At 33.7% G+C, this 19267-nt stretch overlaps 5 protein-coding genes and 5 non-coding genes across 10 annotated transcripts; 7 read left to right on the forward strand and 3 right to left on the reverse strand.

Moving 5' to 3' along the window:
• The first annotated feature begins 719 nt into the window (after window positions 1-719).
• Window positions 720-1551, forward strand: F18E9.1 (ELM2 domain-containing protein). The gene is made up of 4 exons (NM_077057.5): window positions 720-760; window positions 809-871; window positions 942-1343; window positions 1390-1551. Exons 1-4 carry the CDS (start codon window positions 754-756, stop codon window positions 1455-1457), a joined length of 540 nt encoding a protein of 179 aa, NP_509458.2. The 5' UTR covers window positions 720-753; the 3' UTR covers window positions 1458-1551.
• A 1012-nt stretch (window positions 1552-2563) lies between these two features.
• Window positions 2564-4243, reverse strand: H35N09.2 (RRM domain-containing protein). The gene is made up of 4 exons (NM_077058.5): window positions 4175-4243; window positions 3463-3772; window positions 3205-3398; window positions 2564-3070 (listed from the first exon to the last, which is right to left on the reverse strand). The coding sequence occupies exons 1-3, from the start codon at window positions 4198-4200 to the stop codon at window positions 3300-3302; spliced, it is 435 nt and encodes a 144-aa protein (NP_509459.2). The 5' UTR covers window positions 4201-4243; the 3' UTR covers window positions 2564-3070; window positions 3205-3299.
• A 2115-nt stretch (window positions 4244-6358) lies between these two features.
• H35N09.1 (Activin_recp domain-containing protein) lies at window positions 6359-6938 on the forward strand. The gene is made up of 2 exons (NM_077059.6): window positions 6359-6571; window positions 6625-6938. The coding sequence occupies exons 1-2, from the start codon at window positions 6362-6364 to the stop codon at window positions 6760-6762; spliced, it is 348 nt and encodes a 115-aa protein (NP_509460.1). The 5' UTR covers window positions 6359-6361; the 3' UTR covers window positions 6763-6938.
• A 1063-nt stretch (window positions 6939-8001) lies between these two features.
• On the forward strand, window positions 8002-8092 carry H35N09.3. The gene has a single exon (NR_071723.1). It is a non-coding gene; the product is annotated as an Unclassified non-coding RNA H35N09.3 (non-coding RNA).
• H35N09.t2 lies at window positions 8019-8090 on the reverse strand. The gene has a single exon. It is a non-coding gene; the product is annotated as a tRNA-Gln (tRNA).
• A 129-nt stretch (window positions 8093-8221) lies between the features above and the next one.
• H35N09.4 lies at window positions 8222-8305 on the reverse strand. Its single transcript, NR_071724.1, has one exon. It is a non-coding gene; the product is annotated as an Unclassified non-coding RNA H35N09.4 (non-coding RNA).
• H35N09.t1 lies at window positions 8223-8294 on the forward strand. The gene has a single exon. It is a non-coding gene; the product is annotated as a tRNA-Gln (tRNA).
• A 1785-nt stretch (window positions 8306-10090) lies between the features above and the next one.
• On the forward strand, window positions 10091-10534 carry K01A12.4 (Protein quiver). Its single transcript, NM_001038465.5, has 2 exons — window positions 10091-10359; window positions 10410-10534. Exons 1-2 carry the CDS (start codon window positions 10117-10119, stop codon window positions 10518-10520), a joined length of 354 nt encoding a protein of 117 aa, NP_001033554.1. The 5' UTR covers window positions 10091-10116; the 3' UTR covers window positions 10521-10534.
• Window positions 10535-12537: 2003 nt separating this feature from the next.
• Window positions 12538-19116, forward strand: K01A12.2 (uncharacterized protein). Its single transcript, NM_077060.6, has 4 exons — window positions 12538-12700; window positions 17716-17826; window positions 17963-18109; window positions 18922-19116. The coding sequence occupies exons 2-4, from the start codon at window positions 17763-17765 to the stop codon at window positions 18939-18941; spliced, it is 231 nt and encodes a 76-aa protein (NP_509461.3). The 5' UTR covers window positions 12538-12700; window positions 17716-17762; the 3' UTR covers window positions 18942-19116.
• On the forward strand, window positions 15430-15569 carry K01A12.7. Its single transcript, NR_071725.1, has one exon. It is a non-coding gene; the product is annotated as an Unclassified non-coding RNA K01A12.7 (non-coding RNA).
• Window positions 19117-19267: the final 151 nt, after the last annotated feature.

Below are 19267 nucleotides of genomic sequence, written 5' to 3' on the forward strand. Positions count from 1 at the left end.
TTCGAGAAACAATTAGGAAGAGACAGGTTTCAAATCATGCTTGTGATTGAATGACGGCCCCACATACACGTTTAAATGTTGTTCTCATTTGCAAAATGTGGAATCATCCTAATTGAATCGAATTAGTTTGGATTGTGATGAACTCTGACGAACATTGTTGAAACAACTTGAAAAAATATTATATTGATCTAGTAAAGAAATATATTGTTTTTGTTGCTTACAAATCTCTTTCTTGCTCAATAATTCATGTTTTCAAACGTAAAAGTTTCCCAGTTTCCCAGCATTTGCAACCAGTCTCAGTCAGTCACTAAGAATATCCTATTACACTGCTAATGGATTTCTAACCTTTTTCATCCTTTTATGTTCATTTAACCTTTCAAGATTGTGCATTTCAAATGTGTATAATAATTCAAAATATGCATTTTTTTCATAATTGTTATCAACCATTTTTAATTTTTCAGCAGAAGATGTTCAGTTGTTATGATGAAGCAATATCCGTATTTTGTATACCGCAGTTTTCCTATTTATCATAATTTTTCAGCAATAAACAGCCCATGAGTATTTTATCATTTGAAAACGTTTTGATTGAAATCAAAAAATATAAGCTCTTAGGGTAGGGTGCAATGCTAAACTGTCAAGTATAAATTTCCAATCTTTGTAACGTCTCTTTTGCGTCTTTTGTCTCATTGATTTTAATGATTTAATCTAAACTAATTCAGGATAATAGTTTCAGTTGCCGCGATCTTGATAACCATGGCAGGTAAAACTACAACTCAACGTTTTTGTGTGTTTAATAACTAATTTTTAGAGTCATCTCTTGCCATTCGCCTCTCTGATGATTGTGAAAGCCAGAGCAATGAAATCCCAGTTGGTAAGTGGTGACATTTTTTTTTAGTTCTTGAGCTTCAAAATAAAATTATCCGTATATATTCTCTTATCAGAACCTACAAACGATTCGGGACCAAATGCAGACGTTGGAATCGAGGAGAATGGACATGATCTTCTTGATGTGATTCCAGTAGAGGACAACGAGGGAGAAATCGAAGAGCATGTAGAAGATCCGGTAATCAATAATAGAGATATTGAAGAACCGGTTCAAAATGGCGACGTGCCTGTGGACAAGACTGATATCTCGCATGAACCAGCAAATCAAGCTGTGGCTGATGCGTCTCAGGGAGCATCTTCCGAGAGCAAAGTTACCTGCGGGCCAAAAACTCCAGAAGGCTCTCCGAAGTACTATTACAATCATGTTGATCCAGACGATTTCTTCAAAGAGCCACAAATGCAAGAGGGTCCAAGTTCATCCAAGAGTTCGACTGGAAAAAGAAAAGCGGCTGATGACAGTAAGAAATCCTGTAATTGATAATTGAATAATATATTTTTCTTTAGTCCCGGAAGATCCCTCGGCAAAAAAAGTGAGACTTGAACCGATCGAAGAAGAAGAAATTGATGAGTGAAACTTCCACGATTATAGTGACAACCTTCAAAATATACTTTGATTTCATATTTGACTCGTTATTCTCTGATTTCATTACTAATAAATTACTATTCAAAACAGACTCAGTCTATAGCGCAAAAAATGAGCAAAAAATGTGCAAAAAATGTGCAAAGAATGTGCAAAAAATGTGCGAAAATGTGCAAAAAATGTGCAAAGAAACTAGTCGATTTTCCAAATTTGAAAAATTAATTTCTGGATCCAAAAAAACTTTTTCGAATATCCCCGTAGCCATTTTGTTCCCCTTAGGATTTTTTTAATTATTTTTGAAAAAAAATCCTCGTTACGATTTTTTTCAGAAAAAATGCTCGTTACCCTCCTTACGTTTTTGTTATTTTTCCCCATTTTTCTCCATTTTTGGGGAAAATGGGGAAAAATGGGGAAAAATGGGGAAAAATGGGGAAAAATGGGGAAAAATGGGGAAAAATGGGGAAAAATGGGGAAAATGGGGAAAAATGGGGAAAAATGGGGAAAAATGGGGAAAAATGGGGAAAATTGGGGAAAATGAGGAAAATGGGGAAAATAGGGAAAATGGGGAAATTGGGGAAAATTAGGGAAAATTAGGGAAAATGAGGAAAATGGGGAAAATGGGGAAAATTGGGGAAAATTGGGGAAATTGGGGAAATTGGGGAAATTGGGGAAATTGGGGAAAATTGGGGAAAATTGGGGAAAATTGGGGAAAATTGGGGAAAATTGGGGAAAATTGGGGAAAATTGGGGAAAATTGGGGAAAATTGGGGAAAATTGGGGAAAATTGGGGAAAATTGGGGAAAATTGGGGAAAATTGGGGAAAATTGGGAAAAAATGGGGGAAATTGGGGAAAAATGGGGGAAAATAGGGAAAATAAGGAAAATGGGGAAATCGGGGAAATTGGGGAAAATTAGGGAAAGTGGGGAAATTGGGGAAAATGGGGAAAATGGGGAAAATTAGGGAAAATGGGGAAATTTGGGGAAAATAGGGAAATTAGGGGAAATTAGGGAAAATGGGGAAAATTAGGGAAATTGGGGAAAAATGGGGAAATTGGGGAAATTAGGGAAAATTGGGGGAATTGGGCTATTAGAAAGATATGTCAGTTTGCAATTGGTTTATTGATCATGGATAATTGATTAAAAAAAACAAATCAAAACTGGCTGTATCCGTTATAAAACAAACAATAAATCCGTATATTTGATATGTAAGACAAGGTGGTGCGTGCGAGACTAGAGTTTCTGTACTTAGGACTGCGCCATAAAAAAGTTTTTGAGATCATTTAGGGGGAATGACCACGGGAAAATGTAACTTGGGTATAAATGATATCTGGAAATTGTAAAGCGGCAATAAACAATAAACGGGGAAAAACTAATTAACACGGGGAACAATAGAAAATATTGCATGGTCTTGGAAAACTTGGAGAACTGGAAAAAAAATCTATGGAAATAAGTTAAAGGGCAAGTGTTTAGTATAGAATATTGATAACAAAGACTTGACTAATTGGTGTGCTTCATACTCATGTGGCGATCAATTCCTTTTTATAGCAGTAGGACTTTTGGCGAAAGTCACATTCTTATCGCTGATCGTTGCCATCTGATGTCTCGATCTGAAAAAAGACACAATACTACAGTTCAACAAAAGGTCAGGAAAAGTTTTTGATGAGGTTTTGTATTTTAAAAAGCATCTTTCATATCTATTCGTCAATTTTGAAATAGTTCCTGAGTGTAATATTAATCTTACCACTGTAACGCGGGACTTGAGCGGGACCCCTGGTTTGATCTCGATCTTCAGCTTAATCCGGCGGCCATCAACAGCCTTGTTCGCCCAGAACTTTTTTACTTTTTCGAGCTGAGCAGCTGGAACCCACACTTCCGTTGTTCCACTGCTTGGACTCTTTTTGGTGAAAATCTCGACATGTAATTTGATATGTCTTCCTGAAATAAAAAGATGTGAAATGTACACATTTACTATTAGAAAAAATAGTTAAAATAAACAAACTTTTGTGACGTCATCCGGGAGGTTTTTCAAACTGATAACTGCTACGTTCGGTGGCACATTTGTTGATTCCACTGATTGTCTCGCGGCCGACTGTCGTTTTGATTGGCGTCTTATCTGAGAACCCGAAGCGAGAACGACCTTCCTTCCGGAGTTTCCTCGATGATCCCTATTCTGTGTTCCGATGCTTCGCCGAGAGTTCCGATTTGAGAGTTGTGATTGGCGTCGGATCGGAGAACTCGAGGCGGTAACGACATTCCGGCCGGAGTTTCCTCGATGATAACCATTTCCTCGGTGATCTATTGCCTGCGTTCTGAAATGTTTGTCAAATTTAAAATGTTATTAACTAGGTAATGTCGTGAAGTACTGGGACATCAATGAGAAAAAAACGTTAAATGATAGCTGAGAATAGTGGCTACAAGAACCTGCTTTTAAAAACTGTTACAATGTTCAAACTATTCGTCTGAAAATTTCTGTTTTACTGATATTGTAATATTTCCTTTGAAAAATGTTTTTTCTTTGAATTTTTTCAAAGGAAATATTACAAAAGCAAGCATCAGAGTTTTCAGACAAATAGTTTCAGTACTTTGTTTCTCCATAGCAGAGTTTGAAAAACAGGTTATTGTAGTCACTTAACTTATGGTTCGTTTTGATTTTCCACGCAGTAGTTTACGGAATTCCTGGTAAGAAAAGAAGATTGTTTGAAAATACCTACCTTGAATGGGACCGTGTGGACGCCATATGGAGGAGAAATACCCAAGTCTGTAATCGTAACAGTTTTCTGACAAGTCGACATTTCGGAAATAGTAGTAAATTGAGAAGAGTGGCTAAAAAATCAATGAAAAAAGTAAACGCGTCAAGTTGAACAAAGAATTTATTAAACAAGATATTGGAAAATCCCAATGGCCCCAATTTGAAATGAACGCTGTCTGCATTTTCCTCCGCGGTGTTTGCAGACAGGTGCACAATTTGAATGGTGTTGGTGTAGATGCGCAGACGGTTAGATCGATATAGTGTTTTGTGTGTACAGAGAGGCGACTGGAAGAGTTTGCAAGTGGTAGGCACGAACTACCCAAGTACGATCCCCAAGGCAAGACACATATTTCAAAAGATAAAAGAATAATTTAGATACGGTAGCAAAGTAAAACAAAAGAAAGTGTAAACTACGTTAACTAAAAAAAGGAAAACGTTAACTACGGTACACGTTAACTACGGTACGGTACGGTACACTGAATATTGTAAATTTTTTCAAAAATTTTTTATGAAAGGATAACATGAAAATGATCCAATTAGGTCATCCGCTCATAATAATCTGAAATATGTGACGTGGAAGTGTTGGGAAGCAGTCTGGATGGTCCTGTACCACATTTTTGCGCTTGAGAGCTCAGTGCTCCGCTCCCAGTGGTTGCTATTTCACGAAACATTGGGAAAATGTTTTACTACATGCACAGATTGTACTCGTAAAGTTTGGTCTGATTTGATATTTCTTCACTTGTTTTATGGTAAAAAATAGTATATGTTAACACATTTGTAGTGTTTTGAACAACTAGATGTACTGAATATTACTATTTTTTACCATAAAACAAGTGAAGAAATACTAAATCAGGCCAAACTTTACGAGTACAATCTGTGCATGTAGTAAAACATTTTCCCAATGTTTCGTGAAATAGCAACCACGAGGAGCGGAGCACTGAGCTCTCAAGCGCAAAAATGTGGTACAGGACCATCCAGACTGCTTCCCAACACTTCCACGTCACATATTTCAGATTATTATGAGCGGATGACCTAATTGGATCATTTTCATGTTATCCTTTCATAAAAAAATTTTGAAAAAATTTACAAGATTCAGTGTATTTATCGTTAAAATTTCAAAAATTAGGGGATCGTATAGAAGTTCGACGGTCGTTTTTTCGACTTTTAGCCCGCGCTTTTTAGACTTAGTTAGCATTTTTTTTAGTATTGCATCAAAAAATCTCCTTAAGAATGGTATTGCATCCTCAATTACTTAGGTTTGTCCCTCCAATAGTTTTGCACCCCTATAATCTTGCACTCTATTTTATGTAAATTTTGAATTTCAAAATTGTTCAGCAGATCAGAATTCATGGATACTTGGTAAAACAAAACATTTTGTAGTGAAAAAAAAAACTGTTTTATAATTTCATAGTGCATTTCCATAACTTCTATTGTATATAATTTTGCTCTTTCTCAAACAGGTTAGTAGACATAATATAAACAATGACGCAACCCAGTTGAACACAAAGGCACAGCGTCATTAAAATTGAATTATCTCAAAATGTATATATAAGTACTTATATTGGTAGGTTGTGACGTTATACTTTTCCAAGATTTACCAATTTAACTAACTTGTTGATAAACGCGCATGGATTGAATTTAATTTTGACGTAGATACTTACGAGATAACTCAATTCAATTTAGTTATTTTTGATCCATCACCTTTTCTATGCGAAAATAGTTCTATGATCTGCTATCTGATTTTTGTTTTTTTTTATTTGGGTAGTGGCTAGAACGTTATGATTTAATAATGATGATTGTTACTAAAGCTATCAGTTGAATAGCAAATTCTTAATCAGTCAGTGAAATGGTTTCTATATTCTTTTTGCATATTACCATAGAGAATTTGATTACTATCATCTATTTTCAATTACAAATCAAAGCCCAAAAACATGAGTAATGCTAACAAATGTCATCAACCAAATCTCTAATTGTTCATTCAATTTTTCTTTAATTTTACATCTTCATTTTTAGATTTCACACGTCTTTAGGATGTAATCCCGCCTTTACACTCTCTAAACTGAATTCGAAAAAAAGAGGCGGAGTTGAAACTAGGAGTACAAAAGAGAGCTGCGTTTTTCATCTTATTCAGCAGTTTGCTTCACTGAAAATGTCCACCTTTTCGTGCATCCTTCTCCTTGCAATTTCTTTTGTCTCCCTCTCATTTGGACTAAACTGCCATGTCGGAGATGAAGCCACCACGACCATCCTTGGAGGATTCGACTACTGCTATGTCGGGACTGAACATAAGACTAGAGAAAAAGTCTATGGAGGATCGACTGGATCATTTGATATGAATGAGGGAAATTGCATGTATAGCGTAAGTTTCTATTAAAATAATGTTGAAACTTGCTCAATTGTCAATTGTTTCAGATTAACACTGATACTGGAAACGAGTATATCAACTGTTACTGCGACTACGAGACCTGCAACTCGCCACCAGACCGCACCAAGCCACTGTCCGGACTTGCAAAGTTTGACCGTACCCCTTTCTCCTGCCATGATTGTTAATCTTAAATTTTTCTTTTACCAAATCATTGTTTCTTTTCCTTCCTCTCTGATTTCACCTCCTGTCCCATATACCTCCTACCCAACTAATTTGCAGACCTCTTCTTCTTTTCTCAAAACCATTTTATTAATTTATTGTAGATCAAAACTTGGAACACTTCAATGAATACATTTTTAACAAAGCTTTTTGTTTTGTTTTAGGTTTTAAAAACTTTTAAGATTTTTGGTGACATCGTTAACATACTCGGCATTTCGTGCCTACTTTCTTCCACCTTTTGGCGCAAGGCGAAAAATGGCGACAACTAGGCGGCAAAAAGGGGGTAGAAAGGTGGCAAAATGGTGTACAGAAGGTGGGAAGAGAGCGGATCCATTGTTTTTTGTCGCCATTTTTCGCTTTGCGGCAAAAAGGTGGGAGAAAGGAGGCACGAAATGCCTAGTACATAGAATCAGTAATAATTCCACCTCTGGTAAAGACACTTCTTGAGCTGAAATAAAGTGACCTCACATATATTTTTTGTGATAATTTGACGTTATTCTTTCAGATCGAGACTAGATCGACAGCTCTTATGACCGGATGAAGTATTTTTAATGTTATTTTGATGCAATTTGCAATTTTATGTTTTGTGAATATTGTCGAAAAGTAACAATCGCAACGGCCGCGTGGTTTTTATTTTTGTATTTTTTTTAAAGTTAGGCTCTTTCCATGCTTTACCTGTAGTTCAATTTCTCTTTTTTTTTAATTGTGGGAGAAGCATACATTAAAAAAAAGAATACATTAAAAAAAAACAAAATCCACGTGGCCTTTGCAATTGGTATTTATCGATGTTCCAAAAATATTTTTGAAAAGGCAGGCAGTCCCATTTTTTGTTTTTCTGTACCAAACGGTTTGTTTAACTAATTTAAACAATCTAAACTGTAGTTGGAACTAATTTAAAGACTAGCCTTATAGGTTTTTATAAAGTAACACAATGGATGTTTTCCGGATTTGTGCAGATAATCAACTTTTGTATTATTTACTGCTTTTACCAGTATTTCTTTTCAAAAAAAAAGTATATCTTACGTGCAAAAAACGTAGAAAAGGATCAACACTAAGTTTTATTATTCACTGAAGCGAATACGCACGTTTTCCTTTTAGCTATGCTTGTGGACGCTGTGTTTGTTGCAGTGGAAAGTTCGCAAAAAAGAGCAGAACGGAAGCAAAGATTATGACGACATTAAAAGGAAATTAATACCGAATTATATTTAACACACAAAACGATAGGTCCCACCGAGATTTGAACTCGGGTCGCAGGATTCAGAGTCCTGAGTGCTAACCGCTACACCATGGAACCGAACAATTGTTTCGGGCTGATCAAAAGAGACAAGATAAGACTCACACTTTTCCGATAAGTGGAAAGGCAAACTGACATCAAAAGCATACGTTTACCGCTAATGAATTTTGTGAGAGAACCGACTGACCGCAAGGTTCCATGGTGTAGCGGTTAGCACTCAGGACTTTGAATCCTGCGACCCGAGTTCAAATCTCGGTGGAACCTACCATTTTTGCAAGTTATTTCAGAAAGTTGTACGTTTCCAGATCGTTATTCATTTTTTTAAATTTTTGCTATTGAATGCATTTTTTAGACTCAAAGTGAACTTATTAATTCAATTTCTGATTTATCATTTTGAGTTTTTTATTTGAATTTTTAACATTATTGAGTCAGAAGCCTATAAATTGAAATCACAATTGTCAGACTGGATCGAAAAACAAATATCCACAGGTACGGATGTTGTATAAATACGTTTTTTTTTGTCTGTCACGCTGGAAAGGATTTGAGTACATCTGTGACGTTTTTTTTTAATCTTCTGGAAATTGAAAGAAGCCGTCTACCTATAATATTTTTTCTAATGGTGATTCAACCGAAATGTCGGTTTATCTATTTCAGAACTCCTTCAATAATACACGGGATTAAAAGAATGAAGGTCTTGGTATTATCTAACAGTATTTAGATTATATTGTTTAATAATCCTCCAGGGGCAAAGATAATCTGTTATTATAAAGAAATTCATATTAATTTAAATGTGGGCTACAATCTTCTATACGTGACATATTTCAGGGGAAAATAGCTAGAACACTTGATATTCTTATTACTTTGAAAAATTAAAATGATCCGCGAGTTTACATCGGTCTGAGGCTAGCACAGAGCAGTGAAAAAACAAACTTTGGCTGTTATTAAGAAAGAATTGGACGTTGCATTGTTTTATTCAAGATTGTTCAGGGATAGAGAATTTCAAACTTTTGTACTGAATTAAAGGTGAAGTAGCGCCGGTGGGGATTTTGTCTAAATACATTTTTATTGATTCAATATATCATAATCAAAAACTCTAAAAATGTTTGAATTTTGTTTTAATTTACAGTCAAATTTTTGTCGAATTGTCATATCGAACAATATTAAAGTATTAAATAAGTAGCAAACGGTTTTTTGGTCTACTTCCAAACTCAGAAGTGGCGAAAACTAAGTAGTTTGACAGTATATAAAAAATTCCACATTTAAAAATAAAGTTTGACTATTTAAAAAATAAAATGTTGTTAGTTAGAAGTTTTACTAGTTAGTTGGAGTTTTGGCACCAGAGTAATTTATAACATTTTCCGCACTGGTGCTACTCGGTCTTTAATCTGTTTTTCAACAAGTCATGTGGACCATTCGTTTTATAATTTTTTAATAATTTAATAATTTTAATAACAGTGTGTTTTAATAACAAGCCAAAATAAGTTCAACCTAAATTTAAAAAAAAAACCAACAGCTGAAGATAATATTTACTTGTAAATTGGAGGGTTAAAACTTTTCTAATAATTTTTATAAACATGTGAAATCGGTTCGGTAGCAATTGTCAGAAACCTAAAGACGCTACTCTTTGCTGATTCAGTGCCCTATAGCATTTGCAAAAAGCTACACAAAACCAATTCAATGTTTGAAGAGATTCAACTTTAGAAACAACCGGGAAATACATTGTCAACTTTTGTTGAGAAACGGTTTTTTACAAAGTTGTTCAATTTGTTTATTTATTTTCTATTTAAAACAATATTTATTTCGATAAAATTTGATTTTGCAATTATTATTCACATTAAATGTCTCCAAGCGTAATTATTCGCTTTGGTAATCCCATATTTAGAATATGAAATGAATTTCATTACATGCTTTGAATTAGTGGAATAATTAATTTCTCTCTTTCATACTTCATTACTCTTGATAATGGGTATATCTCATTTTCACATTATCACTAACTGGAGCACAATGAGGTGGAGTCAAAGAGAAGGCGGGGCTTAAAACAAGATATAAAATACACCGACATTGCGATTTTGACTTCATTCATCTGATGATCATTTTTTCCCATTACCACCTTCTCATTGCATTGGCTTGTTTTGCAACATCTGCACTCTGCAAGAAATGCTACGTTGGAGAGGATGACCCTGTCCTGGAAGACGAGTTCGACTACTGCGTCACAACGTTTAATTCAAAGACTGATGTCATCACGTACAACGGAAAAACTGGCCCAACAACTGTGTTCAAGGATGATCCTAATCCCAACAATCTCATCAATAGCTTCTGTTATATCAGCGTAAGTTTCAGATTTTCAAGAGTGTCAGACAATGATTATATCTATTTTAGAAGAATCCTGACGTTGACGAAGTGAGTTGCTACTGCAAAGTGTCAAGATGCAACAGAATAGTCACCGTCCAGAAGTTCTTCGAGATGATGCTTGATCACCGTCCCGAATAGTTTTTTTAATTTTTGTTTTTAATTTTTTTATACATTATTAGAAAATAACAAAAATTTGGAAAAAAATCCGTCCAAAAAACTTTTTTTTGGTTGGTCGTCAAAAAATCTTCAAAAAAATTTTTGTCGAAAATTCTTGATTCTTCATACAAACATGATGTAACCAAGTGTAAACTATTTTTGCACAAACAAATTATTTGAGTTTGAAATTTGAATCTCAAGAAATATTCAAAAAGCTCAAAAATTATCCGAAAAAATTATGTTTTCCATTATCATTTTAGTGTATCGAACTAAACTGATATGTTTTGTATGTGTAAAAATAGTTTACACTTGGATACATCATTTTTGTAGGATAAATGAAGAATTTTCGATAAAAAATTTTTGAATATTTTTTTACGACCGACCAAAAAAAATTTTTTTGAACGGATTTTTTTCCAAACTTTTGTTGTTTTCTTAAAACGTATGCTAAACAAAGCAAAATCCGCACACAAACCTCAATTCAAAGCTGTAAATACGCGAGATCAGGAAAATGCCTGAAAATATTGGCTCCGAGTTAGGACACTTGGGGTGGTCAAAAAATTTTGTGACAATTGCCAAACGAAAGATCATGGTTGTTAACATAAGTTCCCGAAGTTTCATAAAAATCGATACGCAGCGAACAAAGTTATGACTTTTCACCCGGAACTTATTTGAAGGGCTAATAATTCAACGAATCAACAAGAAATCGTCAAGAAATAAAAAAACAGAATTTCCAAAATGCCGAAATTACTGGAGTGACTCTTGCAATAAAACGTAAAATTTTTTTGGGTTGCCGCTTTAATAGAGATTGCCGCACTAATTTTTGGAAGGCCTATTAGGGTGCAGCACAAATAGAGATGCGGCACTAATTGAGAACATACGTTAAGTATGTAGTTTATTTTAAATAGTAATGCATACATAACAAGTATTAGAAAATTTATTAACGAGAGGTTCCGTTTTTGAAAGGTTTTACTCACTAACAGAATTAAAGTATATTATAACATTTGCATGATTGTGACATCCACACATTTCGATTTTCAAAATAAGTTTTGGCTGACACCCTACAAATATTGAAGCCAATCTGAGTGTGATCTAGAGTGATAGCTGGAATCATATTATTTACGCTCCCACGCCATTACTTCAGTTTTCTTAGAATAATCTCACGAAATTGCTTCTCAGTTTTGTAATATGTATAGATAGTTCATAACATCTGTTTCTCACTATTCATGTTTGCTCTAGTCAGAAGATGTTCGCGAAAGTTAGCATTCCAGAATTAAAATTGCATGATTGTTAGTAAAAAATCACTGTAAAATAATGAACATTGGTCCTGATGTGGTATCAGAATTAGCTTCTGACTTTGATAGAAACACGGAACTGAAAAATTGTGTTTGTTAAAATCTCCGCAAATCTCTTCAATGGTGACACTATTGGCAGAAAATTTAGAAGTTTTTTTCTAATAAGTCAAGTTAGAGTTTCAAAAGAATACATTTAAATTAATTTTTTTCACATTGGAAATAAACATAGGTTATTCAAAGTATACTCAAAACTGGAATATTCTTTGTTGATGCTTTTGCTTGAATTTCATAGGGTACATAATTTTAGTATTCTTTGAAGTTCAAACATTTCCCAAAATAGTCTCTGCCCATATCTTGGTAACTGCCAATATTTTTTTGTTTCACAAGTTTTTTTTTCACTTTTCGTGAACTTAAGTTTGTATTCGTGTTTTTACTCAAGCCGGTAAAATATTAAGAAAAATCAGCCACAAATATATATACAACACATTTTCCAATTATTCTACTGTTTGAATTACTCCAATACTCCTTCTCTCAGCACAGGTAAATTCAATTTCTGGTATTTCAGATTAGTCATGAAAGCGAAGACGATCCTCAATAGTGGAAAGTAAGTGCAACGCCAGCTGTCGGATCAATCCAAAATTACTACTAGAGAAGGTATAGTAGTTGTCATGGTAGCAAAAAAAATATTATGAGTTTTTGTGTTAGGCAAAATAGAGTCAGAGAGTGAGAAGTATAATTGGTCATATTTTTTCCTTTTCTGCCGTACTCGGAAGGCTGTGCTCTGCACAAACAAAAGAGATAGAGCATAACTCTGGCTGACGAATGAGTGAATAACCGAACAATTCTGGCTGAGGAACAGATTGTGGGAAGGTAAGTAAACCTTGGAGATCTTTCCCGTGTTTTAGATAAACTCGCTAAACAATTCAATGAATTGGTTTGATTTCCGAAATTCACCATTCCAAGTTTGTTCACGTTCAAGTCACATAAAATTCTCATGGGTTCTATAATTAGTTCTAACTATCTACGGGCTAAATGAATCTTCAAAAATTTTAGTTTTTGATAAGAAAAACACAAAAAAAATTTATCAACACTTTCAAAACAACAAAGAAAAAATTCTTCCTATATTTGTGTTTCAATGGTCTAGTTTTTGTAATGCTATGTTTTTGCGCAGGGAAACGGTCAGAACAGTAGTTTAAACTTTAACTTTGTTTAAATTCAAAACAGGAGTGCGCCAGCCGGGAAATTATTTAAAATTATTTATATAATGCAAAAATTACCAAATATTATAATAAAATTTTCCAAAACTTCAAATGTCTTATTTCGAGTCAAAAACTAATGAAAACTGAGTTTGCCACGCAAGCATTCTAAAACACCGTCGCATGTTCAAGCCTCTTTAATGGTGAAATGTTAATATTTAAAACATAATTCACACTTGAGAAATCAATATCCAAAACCACGAACGTCTATTCTGTTTTAATACTTAATATCTCTCTAAAACAAAAAACTTCTGACGCACATCAGAAGTTCTACAGACCCTTTCATACAATTTTCTTAAGAAAAGCAAAAATCCTTACTCTACATTCTTATCATAACATCTATTGATGGAAAATTACTGGAATAAGTTATTGCTTTGTCATTTTCTGTTTGAAGCCCAGAATGAGATATACAGATGAATATTCATTAGCTCCTCACACTCCATCTCTCTGCGGCTACCCAAGAATATTTCGCTATATTTCGCTAATTTCTTCTCCGCGGGGGGAAATTGGCAGCCCTTGAAAACTATGTGTATGAGAACAAACTTTTCAAGCTCAAATTTGATTTTATTAGACGCTAGTGTGTTGCTGTTATTTAGTAAATAATTTCAACTTTTATCAAATATAAAAGCATTGTGTTCTCATTCCAATACCTCACTTCACCAATGTTTTAAAGTCGTTTTTTTTCTTTTTCCCTTCCTTCAAAAAATAAAACCTGATATCACCACCAATTACATTTCGGTTTTCCCATAACCTGACACCATGGCTACAAGTAAACGTCTCATTTTTCCTTTTGTTATTTTCTTGGTTGGAACAACCGCTGCTTTGTCAAGAGAGACACTCATCAACGAATTTTTTTTGGTGTATGTCTCACATGATATCATACTAGTTTGAAATAACTAGCAGTACCTCAAATTAACAATCGCTCGTCTCAATGTTAAGCTTTCCTTTCATGATTTCTCAAATTTTGATAAGTACAAAGTGCAAACACTTTTGTTACCAAGTTAAAAAGTTTCAAAGCTGTAAAAAGCTTCGAATGCACAATTGGGCACCTCCTTGATCATTCGCTTTTTCCGAAGACTATTAATTTTGAAAATCAATGTTCTATAACTACAGTTTAATAGTTACAAGTCATTTTTATTCATTTACTTTTTAAATCAAATTCATTTCTCATACTTTTTCACACTTCTCCTGTAAAAATTTTTGAATAATTTCAAATAGGGTCATTAATCTTCTATTTTGAATTTGAATACGAGAATAGCCCGAATAATTTTCTCCACGTTTTTTCATGACTTTTCTGTTATTCGATTATCAAAACTTTTTTCTCTTCTGTCTCTTTTTTCTTTTCAAACATGGGCATATCGCTCAAAATTGCTCAAAAATCTCAAACTCAACGTTATCACGCAACTATGTAGAAACTTTGACTGTATCGGTGATTATGATTAATTTTATTTTGTGCGCAATTTATAACATGTTTCAGAATGTTTTATGTCAAATCTTTAAATATATTGCACAGTTAAGAACGTGTTGGTCTGTTTTAAAAAAAATAATTTTAAGGTTACCTATTTTACGGATTTTCAAAATGCTCTATTCAGTCATTATAATATGAGAATACAAAAAAGTACAAAAAGGCTAACTGTCAGAGTTAAAAGCAAAATTGATTAGAATGTAACAAGGTTCAATCAGATAAGCTGAGCTATTCTCGTTTAATTAGTTTTGAAACCTCCTATCTTCAGTTGAATAAAAATTACAAGAAAATATGGATCTATTTAAAGACTATAAACGTTTAGATATTATTATGCTATTAAACTGTATTTTATACTGTTTTTGCAGATATGGAAGTTCAAAAAAAAAAAACAACAAAATAAGTCATTTTCCGAATTATTAATTTTTTAGACATTCGTCTATAATTTCTTTTCCATAATTCAAAATTCATCATTTCTTCTTCTTTAAATGCAGCATCTGTTGTATTGACAAAAAAACTAAAGCGTTTTTGTAGACATTGAACCTTTATAACAAAACAACAGGATTTGTCTATTATATTAAATAAAATCCAACTAATAATTAGGCCAAAAAAACGTCTGGGTCCATTTTAGAACGCTTGAATCAGATAAGAAACTGGCAATTGATTAACATGCATATTATCTGTGCTGAAACTCTCGCTAATTGTAGATTTTCCCAAACTTTTGCAAGAGGCCTTCAACTGTATTTGAGAAACATTCAATGATTAACATTTTTCAAAAATCTCGAGACGCCATAGATTTTGTTCTTCAAGTAATCTGGTTCAAGCTTAAATAAAAACTCACTAAAACTCATTTCGATTGGAAAACAAATCGTTCTTTTGCTAAATAAATGAAAATTCATGCTTGACTAATTCGATTCTTACGAGTACACACACGACTCCCTAAGGGTTCTTGACGATGGGATAAAGGGTTTCTTTTGCAGTCAGAAGGCACCCGTTAATTTGAATCCACTTTCCATTTTTTTCCTCCCATTTCTTCATCCCGATGGCTCCGCTGATGTCGGGTTTTTAGTTTCACTGTGATGTTAGATTTGTAAAATGAAAAGGTTAACACAATAGTTATTATCTATGAAAAAGTTAACGTCATATGTATAGATTCTCAATACTGATAACCTTTTCATTTTAAACTCTAAATACTGGAATATCAAGTAAATAAATATCATTCTGTCTGATCATCAATGTTCTGATCAAGTAATTCTCCTAAAGCACATGATCAGTCTACCTTCCCCAAGCATATTGTTTTTCGGCCAACAGGTAATGCAAAGATGAGAGCTGTAAAGCAAGCCGTATGCTTCTCATAACACCGTCAATTAACTTGTGCGCCAATTCTGACAACTCGCGAGAGTTTTTATTTTTTTGTTATCGCATAATTATAATAGTCGGTTTTCCTCTAATCGCTGAAAAAATTCTCAACGTTTCGTTGAGCATATGAACTCAAAAGTTTAAACATCCCATTTTATTTTGAGACTTTTTAATTCCACCAAAGAATTAAAAACTTTAATTATTTGGCTGTATGATAAGCGCGAGTTAAAAAATAATTTTTAGTATAATAAAATAAAAACGTGTGAAATATTTTGTGTTCGTAGGCTTAGAAAAATTGCACTTTTATGTTTAAGAGAAAAAATAGATATTACCGTATTTTGAATAATGAACATTTCAAAATATTTTTAGAATGTTTTTTTTTTCAAATTCGCAAAACTGAATTCTTCTTTTTGGTAAATTCCAACACTGACAGTAACATAATCTAACACAACTTTGAAAAGGTTTTTCCAGTATTTTTTATTGTAGATATTGCTACTCATCATTGGATTTGTGGAACCTATGTAGTGATAGATAGATATTTAAAGGTGGAGTACCAAAATCTGGGACTTTGCTTTTTTATACCCAAAATAGTCCAAAACTACTGAATTTCGTAATGAGACGTTTTTAAAATAACTCAAAAAAAAAGTTATGGTGGTTCAAAGTTTTGGAAAAAGTAGCCCATTTTCAGCTAAAATCAAAATTTATTTTGGGTATAAAAAGCAAAGCCCCAGATTTCGGTACTCCACCTTTAAACAAACTTAACTTAAATTTTGAGGTAACTTTTAAAACATTTATCTCGCATTTTTTCTTGTGGTTTTTGTTACATTTACTAATTTTTGGTGTTTCATAGCAATTAAGTTTCGGAATAATACACATGTATCATGTGTTAAAAAATCTATGTTTCGTGTCAATAAAGCATATGTGATCGTTGTCTACACATTAACATCATTGTCTAATAATATTTCATTGTTTCCCATTAAAGCGAATAACTCTACTCCTGCAGTCATACTTTATACAAGTTCCATGAAACTTCTCCATACCCACATACCTCGGCTATATCAACATTCACTCAGAACATGTGACACGCCAATTTACCAGATTAGCCGTATCTTTTGTTCAAGTTAAATGTATGTTAAATGACAACATTTGTCTATTGCTGTATTAGAAGTATATCACTTTTTAGCTGCAACGTTTTCTAAAGAGCTATGGTGATTATTTTTCAATAGAATTGTCACATTTCTGAAATCAGATGAAAAAATTAGTGAAGATTTATCAGCGTCTAACTGAAACGGAACAGAACAAACCTATCTGTTATTCCTTTAAAATCTAAAAATTTTATGGGCAAAGCTGAACAATGTAGTTAATATCACACCCAAATAGGTAGAATATTTTTAAAACTGTATTTCAATATTCTATGTACAACTTTTTTTGAAATTTTGGAACTTTCCGAATGTTTGAAATGCCCAAAAATTTGATTGGCCTCACAATCTACAGTATTATCGTAAACACTAATCTTGAACCAAAATTCCAGCCACATGTCTCAGCTCCCTTATGAATTCATTGTTGATGTTTTCTTAACGCGCTTATGTATGTAACGTGTAATTATTTTTGTGGTTGCTTGCCATTTATAATATGAACATAAGTTTGAACTCTGATTTCCGAGCTCCGCCTATCTTCTACGTTTCGATTCCCAGATGCGGACAGTCAAACGACGTCTTGCTCCCAGATTAAGCTTTCCAATTTGGTTTTCCCACCCAGACTTCAGATTGCTGTTCTTAATCTTTTTTCAAAGTGCGTATTTTTTGCAGAACTTCTTTCTCGACCCGCCTCTTCATCATTCGACAACGACGAGAGAATGGGAGCGTGCTCATCGTGCTTGCGTCTTCTGCTCGACGCCGAATCCGACGTCAAAATCCATGGTAGGTAATCCGCCCAGAAAATCTTGTGTTCACGTATGTAAAAACCAAAAGTTTGAACTTAGAAATGTTTGAGTAAAGTGGTAAATATATGTAGACTACACGTTTTCGAAATATTTGTAATTTTTCAATTTTACAGTTATCGAACCAACTTCGATCAACAATGGAGAGGGCTCATCAGTAGTCCATCGCGACGCAACAGCACCACCAACGCCACCCGTTGTGCCAACCTCAACGTTACAAGTTCCAGGCCTCCAGAGAGCGCGCACACCGGAACCCAATGATCGTAAGTTTTGTGGGCATGCTAACAGAGCAACTGGCTGATTTAGTGACAACATTAGCTTTTTGACGGGTCTATACTTTCAATCATATGTTTCACGCCTCGCAATTTAAATTTCTGTATTTTAATTTTGTACGCAGCTGTAAACATTGTCAAGAAAGTAAAGTGGTCTAACGAAAGCTAGTTATAGTCAATTCCATAGTGGACATCGTAAATCGTAAATTTCTTATACAATTTATAACACATTTTCAGATAATTAACGCGCCCAATTTTCAAATAAAGCATCACTCGTTTGGAGTTACAGCCAATGATTTTGATTTCGCATGCCTGAAATTAACCAGAAAACATGAGTACGTTTTTACTAAAAACTTCTATATTGCGGAAATGACAATAGTACAAAGAGTCTACTTAAAGAATGGATAGCACTTTATAACACCGTGTTAATTGAACTCAATTTGTGATAATGTTTTAATAAAAAGTGTGCAATTTAAATTTGACTAATTGAATGCGTTCTAACGATTGATCAGCGCCAGTAGATAATTTGTTAAAAACCAATCCTATGGTGTCAAAATGATTGAACATCTTAGTCAAAACAAGGCAACTTTTTTTGTTAAATGAGTCGGTAAAATGAACTTAAATTCTCTTGTACCAATTCTTTCCTACACGTTTCATAAAGTCAACAAAAAGAATGCAACTTGCGTCATTGCTTTAATTATCCGTCAATAAAAACCCTCCGGGGACTACTAAAGTCCAAAATATCAACCTAGAGTGACACTCGCCTTTAAAAATAAACAACTTCTTAATTTTTCAAATTTCAGCACGTGTGGCCAACCTGTAATTATTTACTCCTCGCATCTCGATTCATTTCATCCGGTCTCAGCTTCTTTACTCCTTTTAACTTAGTTTAATTAATCTATCAAGTTTTTGCCCATTTTTTTTCTTCATGGACTGAGCATGTTGCAAGCCAATTTTTATTTTAATTTTATATTTCTTGATACACAATAAATTATTTTCACATGACTCTCTACAATTTTGAGCCGCTAAATAGTCGCAACTTACATGCCTACTTTGTGCCTACCAGAGTACATATGCACTGCAGAAATAATCATTTTTTGCTTAATTTGTATTTTACAGTTTTATTCTAAATAAATTACTTGAATATAG

The sequence above is a fragment of the Caenorhabditis elegans genome, chromosome X, assembly GCF_000002985.6.
Source record: "Caenorhabditis elegans chromosome X".
Taxonomy (NCBI): domain Eukaryota; kingdom Metazoa; phylum Nematoda; class Chromadorea; order Rhabditida; family Rhabditidae; genus Caenorhabditis; species Caenorhabditis elegans.